General features: G+C 40.0%; 1 protein-coding gene across 1 annotated transcript in view; it reads left to right on the forward strand.

Moving 5' to 3' along the window:
* LOC128661457 (capping protein, Arp2/3 and myosin-I linker protein 2-like) overlaps window positions 1-15278 on the forward strand; it is a 334672-nt gene extending 319394 nt beyond the window's left edge. The window contains exons 12-13 of the mRNA XM_053715711.1: window positions 14340-14459; window positions 15204-15278. Of these exons, the coding sequence (XP_053571686.1) occupies window positions 14340-14459; window positions 15204-15278 (195 nt within the window). The remainder of the gene's footprint in view (window positions 1-14339; window positions 14460-15203) is intronic.
* Window positions 15279-15938: the final 660 nt, after the last annotated feature.

Raw genomic sequence — 15938 nt, forward strand, 5'->3', positions numbered from 1 at the left:
ATTCTATCAGCCAATCGGAATTAAGGTGTTCCGATCAGCCAATAGAATGCGAGCTCAATCTGATTGGCTGATCGGATCAGCCAATCGTATTGAACTTGAATCTGATTGGCTGATTCCATCAACCAATCAGAATTTTCCTACCTTAATTCCGATTGGCTGATAGAATCCTATCAGCCAATCGGAATTCGAGGGACGCCATCTTGGATGACGTCCCTTAAAGGAGCCTTCATTCGTCGGTAGTCCGTCGGGCCAGCAGGATGTTCCGCGTCGGAGGTCTGCAAGATGGATCCTGAAGAAAGAAGATTGAAGACCCCGCTTGGAAGATGACATCGCCCGGATAGAAGACTTCTTCAGCGCCGCTTGGAAGATGACATCGCCCGGATGGAAGACTTCTTCAGCGCCGCTTGGAGGATCACTTCATCGGATGGAAGATTTCTTCAGCACCCCTTGGAGGATCACAGTGGCTCGGCTGAGTGAAGACGACTCAAGGTAGGATGATCTTCAGGGGGGTAGTGTTAGGTTTTTTTAAGGGGGGTTTGGGTTAGATTAGGGGTATGTGGGTGGTGGGTTTTAATGTTGGGGGGTTGTATTTTTCTTTTACAGGCAAAAGAGCAGTTTTCTTTGGGGTATGCCCCACAAAAGGCCCTTTTAAGGGCTGGTAATGTAAAAGAGCTTTGAACTTTTTTAATTTAGAATAGGGTAGGGCATTTTTTTATTTTGGGGGGCTTTGTTGTTTTATTAGGGGGCTAAGAGTAGGTGTAATTAGTTTAAAATTGTTGTAATATTTTTCTAATGTTTGTAAATATTTTTTTATTTTTTGTAACTTAGTTCTTTTTTATTTTTTGTACTTTAGTTAGTTTATTTAATTGTATTTATTTGTAGGTATTGTATTTAATTAATTTATTGATAATGTAGTGTTAGGTTTAAATTAAAGGTAATTTTTAATTATTTTAACTAGGTAGCTATTAAATAGTTCTTAACTATTTAATAGCTATTGTACCTGGTTAAAATAAATACAAAATTGCCTGTAAAATAAATATTAATCCTAAAATAGCTACAATATAATTATAATTTATATTGTAGCTATATTAGGGTTTATTTTACAGGTAAGTATTTAGCTTTAAATAGGAATAATTTATTTAATAAGAGTTCATTTATTTCATTAGATTTAAATTATATTTAACTTAGGGGGGTGTTAGTGTTAGGGTTAGACTTAGCTTTAGGGGTTAATACATTTATTAGAGTAGCGGTGAGGTCCAGTCGGCAGATTAGGGGTTAATACTTGAAGTTAGGTGTCTGCGATGTTAGGGAGGACAGATTAGTGGTTAATACTATTTATTATAGGGTTATTGAGGCGGGAGTGAGGCGGATTAGGGGTTAATACATTTATTATAGTAGCGGTGAGGTCCGGTCGGCAGATTAGGGGTTCATAATTGGAGGTAGGTGGAGGCGACGTTGGGGGCGGAAGATTAGGGGTTAATAAATATAATATAGGGGTCGTCAGTGTTAGGGGCAGCAGATTAGAGGTTCATAGGGATAACGTAGGTTGCGGCGGTGTACGGAGCGGCAGATTAGGGGTTAAAAAATTTTAATAGAGTGGCGGCGATGTGGGTGGGCCTCGGTTTAGGGGTACATAGGTAGTTTATGGGTGTTAGTGTACTTTAGAGCACAGTAGTTAAGAGCTTTAAGAACCGGCGTTAGCCCAGAAAGCTCTTAACTACTGACTTTTTTCTGCGGCTGGAGTTTTGTCGTTAGATTTCTAACGCTCACTTCAGCCACGACTCTAAATTCCGGAGTTAGAAAGATCCCATTGAAAAGATAGGATACGCAAATGGCGTAGGGGGATCTGCGGTATTGAAAAGTCGCGGCTGCAAAGTGAGCGTTAGACCCTTTCCTGACTGACTCTAAATACCAGCGGTAGCCCAAAACCAGCGTTAGGAGCCTCTAACGCTGGTTTTGACGGCTAACGCCAAACTCTAAATCTAGCCGACTGTGTGGCTATTTAGGAGCATTCTCAATTGGTCTATTTCTAAGGCCCTGATGATCAAAGATTCTTCTGCTTGGAGAGAAATTGCAGTTCAGACTTCATAGGGGCTGAACTCACTGAATGCTCAAAGAAAAAGTGCCTAACTCTCCAGCACTGAGAGATCTCTCTCATTTTTGTATCTGAAGGAGAGACAAGCCTAGTGCAATACAGCACTGTATGATATGAGAGTTTTGTTTAAACTTCATATTGGCTCCTTTTAGTATTATTACATTTAAGCCTTACACTTTCTATTTTCTATTTAAATATATTTAGATTTAGATCCAGCAGAGATTTTACATATTTTGATTATGTTTTGAATGTTACCTGGGGAGAACAAGGGAGTTCCCAAGGCATGTCTGAAGCCCTCTCACAAGCATTTTAAGCAAGCCGGCCACACTAATTTTTCTTGCCAGCTGTATGCAGGTGAAGTTTGCTCAGAATTCAAAATACACTGATTTACCTGACAGAAAAACAAAATTTATGCTTACCTGATAAATTCCTTTCTCCTGTAGTGTGGTCAGTCCACAGGTCATCATTACTTCTGGGATATTAACTCCTCCCCAACAGGAAGTGCAAGAGGATTCACCCAGCAGAGCTGCTATATAGCTCCTCCCCTCTACGTCACACCCAGTCATTCGACCAAGAACCAACGAGAAAGGAGAAGCCAAAGGGTGCAGTGGTGACTGGAGTATAATTTAAAAATTTTTATAGACCTGCCATAAAAAACAGGGCGGGCCGTGGACTGACCACACTACAGGAGAAAGGAATTTATCAGGTAAGCATAAATTTTGTTTTCTCCTGTTAAGTGTGGTCAGTCCACGGGTCATCATTACTTCTGGGATACCAATACCAAAGCTAAAGTACACAGATGACGGGAGGGACAGGCAGGCTCTTTATACGGAAGGAACCACTGCCTGAAGAACCTTTCTCCCAAAAACAGCCTCCGAAGAAGCAAAAGTGTCAAATTTGTAAAATTTGGAAAAAGTATGAAGAGAAGACCAAGTTGCAGACTTGCAAATCTGTTCAACAGAAGCCTCATTCTTAAAGGCCCAAGTGGAAGCCACAGCTCTAGTAGAATGTGCTGTAATTCTTTCAGGAGGCTGCTGTCCAGCAGTCTCATAGGCTAACCGTATTATGCTACGAAGCCAAAAAGAGAGAGAGGTAGCCGAAGCTTTTTGACCTCTCCTCTGACCAGAATAAACGACAAACAGGGAAGACGTTTGTCGAAAATCCTTAGTTGCCTGTAGATAAAATTTCAGGGCACGGACTACATCTAGATTGTGTAGCAGACGTTCCTTCTTCGAAGAAGGATTAGGACACAAAGATGGAACCACAATCTCTTGATTGATATTCCTGTTAGTGACCACCTTAGGTAGGAACCCAGGTTTAGTACGCAGAACTACCTTGTCTGAATGAAAAATCAGATAAGGAGAATCACAATGTAAGGCAGATAACTCAGAGACTCTTCGAGCCGAGGAAATCGCCATTAAAAACAGAACTTTCCAAGATAACAGCTTGATATCAATGGAATGAAGGGGTTCAAACGGAACACCCTGTAAAACATTAAGAACTAAGTTCAAACTCCATGGTGGAGCAACAGTTCTAAACACAGGCTTGATCCTAGCTAAAGCCTGACAAAAAGCTTGAACGTCCGGAACTTCTGACAGACGTTTGTGTAAAAGAATGGACAGAGCTGAAATCTGTCCCTTTAAGGAACTAGCGGATAAACCCTTTTCTAAACCTTCTTGTAGAAAAGACAATATCCTCGGAATCCTAACCTTACTCCATGAGTAACTCTTGGATTCGCACCAATATAAGTATTTGCGCCATATCTTATGGTAAATCTTTCTGGTAACAGGCTTCCTAGCCTGTATTAAGGTATCAATAACTGACTCAGAAAAACCACGTTTTGATAAAATCAAGCGTTCAATTTCCAAGCAGTCAGCTTCAGAGAAATTAGATTTTGATGTTTGAAGGGACCCTGGATCAGAAGGTCCTGTTTCAGAGGTAGAGACCAAGGTGGACAGGATGACATGTCCACTAGATCTGCATACCAAGTCCTGCGTGGCCATGCAGGCGCTATTAGAATCACTGATGCTCTCTCCTGTTTGATTCTGGCAATCAATCGAGGAAGCATCGGGAAGGGTGGAAACACATAAGCCATCCCGAAGGTCCAAGGTGCTGTTAAAGCATCTATCAGAACCGCTCCCGGATCCCTGGATCTGGACCCGTAACGAGGAAGCTTGGCGTTCTGTCGAGACGCCATGAGATCTATCTCTGGTTTGCCCCAACGTCGAAGTATTTGGGCAAAGACCTCCGGATGAAGTTCCCACTCCCCCGGATGAAAAGTCTGACGACTTAGGAAATCCGCCTCCCAGTTCTCCACTCCCGGGATGTGGATTGCTGACAGGTGGCAAGAGTGAGACTCTGCCCAGCGAATTATCTTTGATACTTCCATCATTGCTAGGGAGCTTCTTGTCCCTCCCTGATGGTTGATGTAAGCTACAGTCGTGATGTTGTCCGACTGAAACCTGATGAACCCCCGAGTTGTTAACTGGGGCCAAGCCAGAAGGGCATTGAGAACTGCTCTCAATTCCAGAATGTTTATTGGTAGGAGACTCTCCTCCTGATTCCATTGTCCCTGAGCCTTCAGAGAATTCCAGACAGCGCCCCAACCTAGTAGGCTGGCGTCTGTTGTTACAATTGTCCAGTCCGGCCTGCTGAATGGCATCCCCCTGGACAGATGTGGCCGAGAAAGCCACCATAGAAGAGAATTTCTGGTCTCTTGATCCAGATTCAGAGTAGGGGACAAGTCTGAGTAATCCCCATTCCACTGACTTAGCATGCACAATTGCAGCGGTCTGAGATGTAGGCGTGCAAAGGGTACTATGTCCATTGCCGCTACCATTAAGCCGATCACCTCCATGCATTGAGCTACTGACGGGTGTTGAATGGAATGAAGGACACGGCATGCATTTTGAAGCTTTGTTAACCTGTCTTCTGTCAGGTAAATCTTCATTTCTACAGAATCTATAAGAGTCCCCAAGAAGGGAACTCTTGTGAGTGGAAAGAGAGAACTCTTCTTTTCGTTCACCTTCCATCCATGCGACCTTAGAAATGCCAGTACTAACTCTGTATGAGACTTGGCAGTTTGAAAACTTGAAGCTTGTATCAGAATGTCGTCTAGGTACGGAGCTACCGAAATTCCTCGCGGTCTTAGTACCGCCAGAAGAGCACCCAGAACCTTCGTGAAGATTCTTGGAGCCGTAGCCAATCCGAATGGAAGAGCTACAAACTGGTAATGTCTGTCTAGGAAGGCAAACCTTAGATACCGGTAATGATCTTTGTGATTCGGTATGTGAAGGTAAGCATCCTTTAAATCCACTGTGGTCATGTACTGACCCTTTTGGATCATGGGTAAGATTGTCCGAATAGTTTCCATTTTGAACGATGGAACTCTTAGGAATTTGTTTAGGATTTTTAAATCCAGGATTGGCCTGAAAGTTCCCTCTTTTTTGGGAACCACAAACAGATTTGAGTAAAACCCTTGTCCTTGTTCCGACCGCGGAACCGGATGGATCACTCCCATTAGTAAAAGATCTTGTACACAGCGTAGAAACGCCTCTTTCTTTATTTGGTTTGTTGACAACCTTGACAGATGAAATCTCCCTTTTGGGGAGAGGATTTGAAGTCCAGAAGGTATCCCTGAGATATGATCTCTAATGCCCAGGGATCCTGGACATCTCTTGCCCAAGCCTGGGCGAAGAGAGAAAGTCTGCCCCCCACTAGATCCGTTACCGGATCGGGGGCCCTCAATTCATGCTGTCTTAGGGGCAGCAGCAGGTTTCCTGGCCTGCTTGCCCTTGTTCCAGGACTGGTTAGGTCTCCAGCCTTGTCTGTAGCGAGCAACAGCTCCTTCCTGTTTTGGTGCAGAGGAAGTTGATGCTGCTCCTGCTTTGAAATTCCGAAAGGAACGAAAATTAGACTGTCTAGCCTTAGGTTTGGCTTTGTCTTGAGGCAGGGCATGGCCCTTACCTCCTGTAATGTCAGCGATAATTTCTTTCAACCCGGGCCCGAATAAGGTTTGCCCTTTGAAAGGTATGTTAAGTAATTTAGATTTAGAAGTAACGTCAGCTGACCAGGATTTTAGCCACAGTGCTCTGCGTGCCTGAATGGCGAATCCGGAATTCTTGGCCGTAAGTTTAGTTAAATGTACTACGGCATCCGAAATAAATGAATTAGCTAGCTTAAGTGTCTTAAGCTTGTTTGAAATCTCATCTATAGTTATTGAGGTAAGAGTCTCTTCCAGGGACTCGGACCAAAAAGCGGCCGCGGCCGTGACAGACGCAATACATGCAAGGGGTTGCAATATAAAACCTTGTTGAACAAACATTTTCTTAAGGTAACCCTCTAATTTTTTATCCATTGGATCTGAAAAGGCACAGCTATCCTCCACCGGGATAGTGGTACGCTTAGCCAGAGTAGAAACCGCTCCCTCCACCTTAGGGACCGTCTGCCATAAGTCCCGTGTGGTGGCGTCTATTGGAAACATTTTTCTAAACACAGGAGGGGGGGAAAAGGGTACACCGGGCCTATCCCACTCCTTAGCAATTATCTCTGTAAGCCTCTTAGGTATAGGAAATACGTCAGTACTCGCCGGGTACCGCATAGTATCTATCCAGCCTACATAATTTCTCTGGGATTGCAACGGTGTTACAATCATTTAGAGCTGCTAAAACCTCCCCTAACAGTACACGGAGGTTTTCGAGTTTAAACTTAAAATTAGAAATGTCTGAATCCATTCTATTGGGATCAGAACCGTCACCTGCTGATTGAAGCTCTCCGTCCTCATGTTCAGCATACTGTGACGCAGTATCAGACATGGCCCTATTATCAACAGCGCACTCTGTTCTCACCCCAGAGTGATCACGCTTACCTCTTAGTTCTGGTAATTTAGCCAAAACTTCAGTCATAACATTAGCCATATCCTGTAATGTGATTTGTAATGGCCGCCCTGATGTACTCGGCGCTACAATATCACGCACCTCCCGAGCGGGAGATGCAGGTACTGACACGTGAGGCGAGTTAGTCGGCATAACTCTCCCCTCGTTGTTTGGTGAAATATGTTCAATTTGTACAGATTGACTTTTATTTAAAGTAGCATCAATGCAATTAGTACATAAATTTCTATTGGGCTCCACTTTGGCTTTAGCACATATAGCACAGAGATATTCCTCTGAGTCAGACATGTTTAACACACTAGCAATTAAACTAGCAACTTGGAAATACTTTTCAAAGTAATTTACAATAATATGAAAACGTACTGTGCCTTTAAGAAGCACAGAAAAAGGTTATGACAGTTGAGAACAAACTATAACATCAATCTTTTACGGTAAATACACAATTTTAGCAAAGGATTGCCCCCATTAGCAATGGATAACTAACCCTGATAGCAGAAAAAAAGTACAGAAATAAACGTTTTTTATCACAGTCAGCTACAACCTCACAGCTCTGCTGTGAGTGATTACCTCCCTCAAAATAAGTTTTGAAGACCCCTGAGCTCTGTAGAGACGAACCGGATCATGCAGGGAAGACAAGAGACTTCTGACTGAATTTTTTGATGCGTAGCAAAAGCGCCAAAATAAGCCCCTCCCCCTCACACACAACAGTGAGGGAGATCAGTAAACTGTCTTAAATTAAATAAAACGACTGCCAAGTGGAAAAAAACAGTGCCCAAAACATTTTTTCACCCAGTACCTCAGAAAATTAAACGATTTAACATGCCAGCAAAAACGTTTAACATCAAATAAATGAAATGACATTAGAAAGCCTGTTGCTAGTCACTGCAAATTAGGCTAAAGTCTTATGCATACAGTATTATCCCAGTGAAGTGCCATTCCCCAGAATACTGAAGTGTAAAATATACATACATGACAGCCTGATACCAGTTGCTACTACTGCATTTAAGGCTGTTAGATTACATTAAATCGGTATGGCAGAATTTTCTCAGTCAAATTCCATTGTCAGAAAATAATATGCTGCTACATACCTCTTTGCAGATTAACCTGCCCGCTGTCCCCTGATCTGAAGTTTACCTCTCCTCAGATGGCCGAGAACAGCAATATGATCTTAACTACGCCGGCTAAAATCATACAAAAAACTCAGGTAGATTCTTCTTCAAACTCTACCAGAGAAGGAACAACACACTCCGGTGCTGTTATAAAATAACAAACTTTTGATTGAAGGTATAAAACTAAGTATAATCACCACAGTCCTCTCACACATCCTATCTATTAGTTGGGTGCAAGAGAATGACTGGGTGTGACGTAGAGGGGAGGAGCTATATAGCAGCTCTGCTGGGTGAATCCTCTTGCACTTCCTGTTGGGGAGGAGTTAATATCCCAGAAGTAATGATGACCCGTGGACTGACCACACTTAACAGGAGAATGTAATATATACTAAACTATAGGCAAAAGGCAAATTAAATTGCAGTGAAAACATTTCAGTTTTATTTGTAATTGAATCAAATTGAACCTTTATATCAGCACCATGTGTTCTCCAGTTACGCTCTCTATCATTGATTATTGGGCCCATAGAAAGTAATAAGGCACTCTAGGAAGTTCAATTTTCTTTTAAATAGAAGAAATACAAAGTGCAATGTACATAAATATACAGAGTATGATCCAGAAACCATGAAAGCATAATCAGAATTTGTAAAATCACAATCTTAAATACACTGTTGTATGCAAGATAAAATACAAAATAGAAAGTGCAAAGTTTAAATTTAATACAACTTAATCTGAAGTGTAAAGTAATATAAAATACAAAGCACAAAGTGTAAATGCAGCAGAACTGGCATGCCATGCAGTGCTTTAATGCACTGAGCCTAGCTCTACTTCGGATACAGAAATGCAGGGCATGCCCCTTGGAGAAGTATAGCAAAATCTGCCTTTTAAGAATTTCACTAGGGTTCTTGCAGTGCTGGAGAATAATTTTAGAATAGATCACCTCACCTGAGTAGAGAACTTTAGATAATCAGGCCCTTAGGGGCTGATTTAACAAAGTGCGAGCGGAGATAATCCACTGTAGCGGATCATGTCCACCGCACATCAATAAATTCCAACAGCATACGCTATCTGAATTTGTTATTGCCCAAGCAGTTCTGGTGAACTGCTTGTGCAATGCCGCGCCCTACAGCTTCACAGCCAATAGGCCGCTAGCAGGGGGTTTTAAACAACCCGATCGTATGCGATCGGGTGAATTGATGCCCGCCTCAGAGGAGGCATACGAGTTAAGGACTAATCGGCCCTTGTTAAATCGGCCCCTGTGTCTCCATATTCCAGACAGAACTTAATTTAAAACCACTGATCACAGAGACATCTGTGTGTTAAAGATGATTATGACAAGTATTCGTTCAAGATATTGGTTTCCAAATAGTTAATTACTGGAGCTCACCAATCATACTTAGATGTATCCCATTATGCCTGATATCCGGTACTTCATGGGCCATCCTTGGAAAATCCACAGGTTGTCCGCATTGACAGCTTACTCTGTCTCTGTATTGTTACACCCGCACACATATTATCAAATCATAGTGTCGCTCCACCACACATAACCACAAAGTCCCTTCCAAGGAGCTAGCAGAAAGGATCAGCTGTATGCCGTCTGATACTTGGTTTAATATTGTTTATTTATCACCACACACTCTCTATATCATGCATTATCTTAAAGCACAGCAACAACATAGAGCATCTCTTACACAACACCAGGGTAGAAGTGTAAATCCTGTACCTATCTGTTTTATATAAAGGCTACATTATCTGGCTAGAGAATGGGAAAGAGAGGCTGGGATGGGGCGTTTGTGGCCCAGGTGGGTGGACTTGGGAAGGACCAAGGTGGATCAGGCGTTGGTCATCTGTTTTTGGACTTTGAAATTTGGAGATTAACAAGGCAAATAAGGATTGTGTATTGTTTTTGGGTAGTAAATACATCTAACTTGAAGGGTATTAACGGCAGAAGCATTTTAGGATTTTAGCCACTGGCTATACCAGTTGAAGGTCAGAAATCATTATCTACCCAAAAAACAAGCACAAGATTCTAATCCATGTCATAATTATAGTATAGGCACTAATATTGTGCACTAAATACCCTGTATGTCAGCTGCCAATTTCACACTAAGGGGTTAAATAGCAACAGCTGTGAGACCACGCGATTGCTGAATGTCTCCTGGAGTGAAGCATGTTGTAGTAACGTATCTCGATGCTTTTAGAGAGACCCACACTATTGCTGAATAGGCATGTAGTAATAACGTAGCTTGAGGTTTTTAGATAGACAGACACTATTACAGGGTTGAAAACTCCTTAGGAACATGTGACATACAGGGTATGTCTGTGTCATTAAAGGGGTTAAAATGCAAGATGTCTATTCATGCTGATGTTAGCAATATTGAGCTATGTAAACTGTAGCTAAGTGCATTTAAGAAAAAGAATTGCAAAATATGCAGATTGTAAAAAAGTGCGCTTAAAAAAATGAAAAGATACAGAGGAAGACTGACATGTAATAGCATTCACCACAAGACAAAGTGTAGAGATATTTGTTATATAAACAGTTTCAAAAGTGGGTCAACACTGTCACAAAAGACTTGATCAAAGCAAGAGGTTTGCTGTGGTGACAGCGTTAAGCACATCAATGTAATAATGGTTAACTTGGTGCTGAAGCTGACAAAAGTGACCTGCAATTAGGTATTCTTTGGTGACCTTTTATGGAGAAGAAAGTCTAAAATTTATACAAATACAATATTTTTGAATACTGAAAAAAATAAAATAAATTTGTATTTAACATCCCATCCTAAAACTATAGAAAACTGAACTTTTGGGAGGACGTAGTGGATGTAGTATATTCAAGGCCTAACAAAATAAAACAAGCAGTTGGGGTTATCACTACCCTTGTTTCTGTTGTCATGGTTACAGTTTAACACTATATGCAGCTGATGTTTCTGTAACTTTTGATCTATAATGGTGGCCAACACAAGCCATGAAATCCTCAGCACTACCTCTGGGACCAGCCTAGTCATAGCCAAAATGGTAAACAGCAAGCAACATGGGGCCAGTTGCCAATACATGGCTCATCAGCTAGTGGTATTGAGAACAGCAGGACATATAAAAAATAGTCTAGGCCATGTGGCTGAAGGCATAATGTCTCCTCTATACTGCACAGATAGCACTATCCAGTCAATGATAGGATCGCCTGAGTGGTGAATGGGAGTGGGAGAAAATTTGTGAGTTAAAAGGCTGGGTTCCGAAAGAATATGCATTTAATTAAAATTTCCATTTTCTACCGTACATTTGAAAGAGCAGCAATTAAACATGTTAAAATATTTTATGTAAGCGTAAGTAATATTGATTGGTAAACAAATACAAAATACTAATATGATGCTCACCACCAACTATTGTGAATGATATGATATAAAGTAGACAAAAACAATCATAGTAAATACACAAATTTAACTAAAAGATTATATGTATGTATATGAATAAAAGATTATTATATATATATCCAAGCGCAGTGAGTTCCAACTGAGGCTACTCCATTTCAGAACATCCAATGCAGTATAATCTGAAAGTTTCAAGGACAAACATAGAGCCAGATTATAATGTGACACTAAATTATCACGGCTGTCTTAGGTCAAGTATTACAATTTGAAATAAAAAATAAAAAACTTCAGGACTTTGGATATTGCAGCCGAGCTAACTTCTTTTCCCCACAGACTTCTATGGGGCACACTGAAAAATAAAGCTATCCGTTATCACTTGCGCATTAACCTGACACTGAGATAGATTAACTGTGCTAAACCCGAAAGTGTTAGGAATACTTTAAATTCCTTCTTCACTTGTTCTTTTTATTTTTAAATATATATATATATATATATATATATATATATATATATATATATATATATATATATATATATATATATATATACACAGTATATTAACATATCTCCATCTATATATAATTTGGTCGGTAGCGCACTCCCATTCACCTTAAATTACAGTACCAGGGTGCAGAAGCTCTATACAAAAAAAGTCCAATATTCGCACTCTCTGGATATTAAACACAGCAACTCTTTATTGTCTATATCTATATATATATATATTCTATTAAAAAGGCGTGTATATGAGTGTAATATTTTTTTAAATATGTTTTTCATGTGTTTTGTGTAAAAAAAAATGTAGCCCAGTTTCTGCTTTCACTCGAGCGCAAAATATAACTTCCAACTTGTAATATCAGCGCTATTTAGCTCGATTGCGATATGCATTGAAAGTATAGGTTGTGCTAGAGCAATGTAAGCCTTCTTCAGTAAATGGGATTTACCATTGACTTGTATTATCAAGTTGTGCACTAATGTTAGCACGGTCCAGTGATACTGCTTATCGCTTCCCGTACTATCATTAGCCACTTGTAATCTGGCCCATAGTGTGTTATTTCAAATCAATATACTTTTCATTGGCACTAAAGATTTTAGTGCTTCTGATGCAGGCTGGCACTTACAGCAACCAGCCAACTGCTTCTCACCTGAAAACAGCATCTACCTCTCGAAGCAGTATGTGCACATCTAGGAAACAGGGGAAAAGCATTTTGATTGTGATTCTCATCTTAAATTACTGAGGGCTAGATTACAGTCGCAAGCAAAAAAGGGTTTATCGCTGTTCTTTGTGTGCGTCAGAAGTAGCACGGTATTGAAAGTAAATGCTTCACTTGAGCGCAATCATGTCCGCTGTCAGCATTAACATTGCACAAGCATTTCTAGTGAAATGCTTGTGCAATGCCGCCCCGTGCTCACTGGCAGCCAATCGGCCATTAACAGGAGCCATCAATCATCCCGATCGGATTGGGATGATTTCAGTCCGCCACCTAAAAGGAGAAGTTCTTACTAGCCTGAAACTATGGTGTTTCGAAATCGACCCCTATGTATAAACAGTTTGTAAATAAAACCCACCAGAAATGCTGATAAAAAATGGGCTCGAATAAGGTGTAGAAATTAAAATGTGAAGTAAGACATTGTGCGAGTGAATGTGATATAATGGTGATTGCTAACTGTATGTGTGGAAGTGTATGAATGTGCTGAGAATGTGGATAAAGTGACCCTCTTCCTACTGATTACTTTTTTAAGTTATAATGCTTCCATATAAACATTGCACTGCTAAGACAATATTATTATTCCCTGGTTAGAGCCATACAGAGCTGAGCTGTCAACATTCCTTTAAAAGGGAAATCCTGTATGGGTCTAACCAGTAAACTATTATTAAGGAACTGATAGTTTTAAACAAAATCTCCATTATAATACAGCTTTGAAAGTTAAATATGGTTCTAATAAGGACAAGGAGCCTTCCTTTTCAAGTATCAGTAATTATTTTCAGAAATTTAAGAAAGTGCCTCAGACTAATGCCAAGGAAACATAATGGTTGTGTTATTCTTAGAAAATATCTTCCTTTACAAATAATTATTTTCTTTCTTACAAAATTGCCCTAACTTGAGAAAATATAATCTACTGTATATATTCCAGGAGTTAAAATATAGACTTTCACAATCATCCAAGCAAAGAAGTTCACAGGGTTGAATAACAAGGAGATGTGATATTGTCAAAACGTATTTGAACTTTGGGAAGTTTCCTAGTTATTCTGTTAGAAAAAGGCCAGGGTTTTATTTTGCACCTCTGTGTTCTAAAAAATGTGGATCATTAACTTCTACTTTTAAGCCAATTAAATAAACATCCCCACTACAAGAAGTGATTTGTGATCAGTCATTCTTTATCTGCAAACTGGTCACTTTTTGTTTAGATATGATGAAGACTTATTTGTTTTCCCATGTAAAAAAAAAAAAAATCACTAGCCTACAATCATATCACACAGTTTAATTTCTAAAGGGATTCTTAGTTTTTGGCCGTTCCACAGTTCCATTGATTTTGTTTTTAAGGTCTTTGCAGCTCCCTTATGTTATTTCATATCAGTATTGTGTTTGTAATTTAAAGTTTTAGGATATGGAGTTAGTGGTCAGTGGCATCTTCATGTGCTTAAGAATTTGCAACACTACTTTATGAAGCAAATGGTCAGCTAATCCTGTTTACATTTATAGATTTTATTTTATTTATTGTCACTTATATTTAGACTGCTACAGATCATTAGCACTGCGGAATCTGTTGGCGCTCTACAAATAACCGATAATAATAAAAATAATAATAATAATAAGATCATAATATAATTTAGAACATTGTTCTCTACATTGGACTTGAATTTTTTTTTTCTCCTTTCAGAAGCGCCAATATGAGAAGAATGATGGAGAAGTTTGTAACACATTTGAACAGAGAGTTCACAGTATGCTGCACCGTATTGGCGTCACAAGAGCCTTATCTTCAGAAGTAAAAAAGAAGCAAGTAAGTAGGCCTAATAATGAAAATAATGACTCTTGTGGTATTAACTGCTGTGGTAATGATCATATAATATACAAATGATCCTCCCACCACCATACATGCTGGGTGCTGCTATACATATCTGTGCTCCAAAGGCTGAAATGCTTGTGGGATATTTCCTTAGCAGACCAATCCTGGCCAGTAGTCTTCTTATCCCGGCATCAAGTGGAAAGATAAGGAAATATACCAGAACAAGTGAAACAGGTAGAAAATGAGGTAAGCAATACTCACGGTAGACAGGGTAATCCCACACGGCACCAAGGGAAAGCAAAGGATGGTCTGAGACAAGCAGGAGTCAGTAATGAGCAGGCAGTCCGATGATACACAGCAAATCAGGGAATAAGCAGGATAGTAGTCAGAGGTAAGCAGTTTTGAGGCAGTCCAAATGTATCTCAGCAGTTCAGGGGTTAAACAATAGAATGGTCAGAGGCCAACAGGTTTCAGGCAACAAATAGGCAATTGCAGTATACAGCAGTTCAAAAGAAAGGCACCCAGGAAATAAATCCTTGTACTTACATAGGCCGGCATCAGAATGGAAGTGGTGTGTGTCGATGAGTCTGAAAGGAACTGCTGCGTCCATGGCACCGGCCATTGCAACAGGAGCGGCGTGACAATGGCCTGGTTGAGATTTACTGAACTAGAATTCAAAATTTGTGGTTACCCTTGTTTAGAGCAGACTTATCTAATTAATTTTGTATGTGTGCACAGCTTGATTTGCCACATGATATAAAATGTGATCCTATGTCAGTAGTGGCAAAACTACGGTATGAGTGCCCAAGATAGCACTCAACAGATTGCTGGCACTCTACCACTGAGGGAGTTTTATAGTGGATAAACTGTGGACACTACAGTAAAACACTGTGGGGGGAAAAGCTAGTGCTGTATAGCTAGAAGTACTGTTTAATAAAGAAGACTGTTTTAGCACAAATTGAGAGTACATCTGTCTTTGTATAGATGACATCCAAACATGAAGTAGTACTAAGTAAAGGAAGAGCTTTATGTGTCCCCTACTGTTACTCAGCACTGCTTTACACAGTTTAAACTCCCTCTAGATTACTTGAAAAACACTTCAACATACACTGCTGCAAGATAGTGCTTAAAGGGATATGAAACCCTAAAAAAATATTTTGTGATTCAGACAGAGCAAACAATTTTAAAAAAGTTTAAAATTTACATTAAATTTGCTTTGTTCCCATGGTTTTCTTTGTTGAAGAGATACGTACGTAGGTGTCTGGAGTACTACATGGCAGCAAAATAGTTTTGTCATCTAGTGCTCTTGCAAATGGATAACATTCTTGCAAAAATGCTGCCATATAGTGCTCTAGACACGTGCACACTCCTGAGCTTTTTTCTACAAAAGATACCAAGACAAAGAAAATTAGATAATAAAAGTAAATTAGAAAGTTGTTCAAAATTGTATGCTCTGCCTGAATCATGAAAGAA

The sequence above is a fragment of the Bombina bombina genome, chromosome 1, assembly GCF_027579735.1.
Source record: "Bombina bombina isolate aBomBom1 chromosome 1, aBomBom1.pri, whole genome shotgun sequence".
Lineage (NCBI taxonomy): Eukaryota > Metazoa > Chordata > Amphibia > Anura > Bombinatoridae > Bombina > Bombina bombina.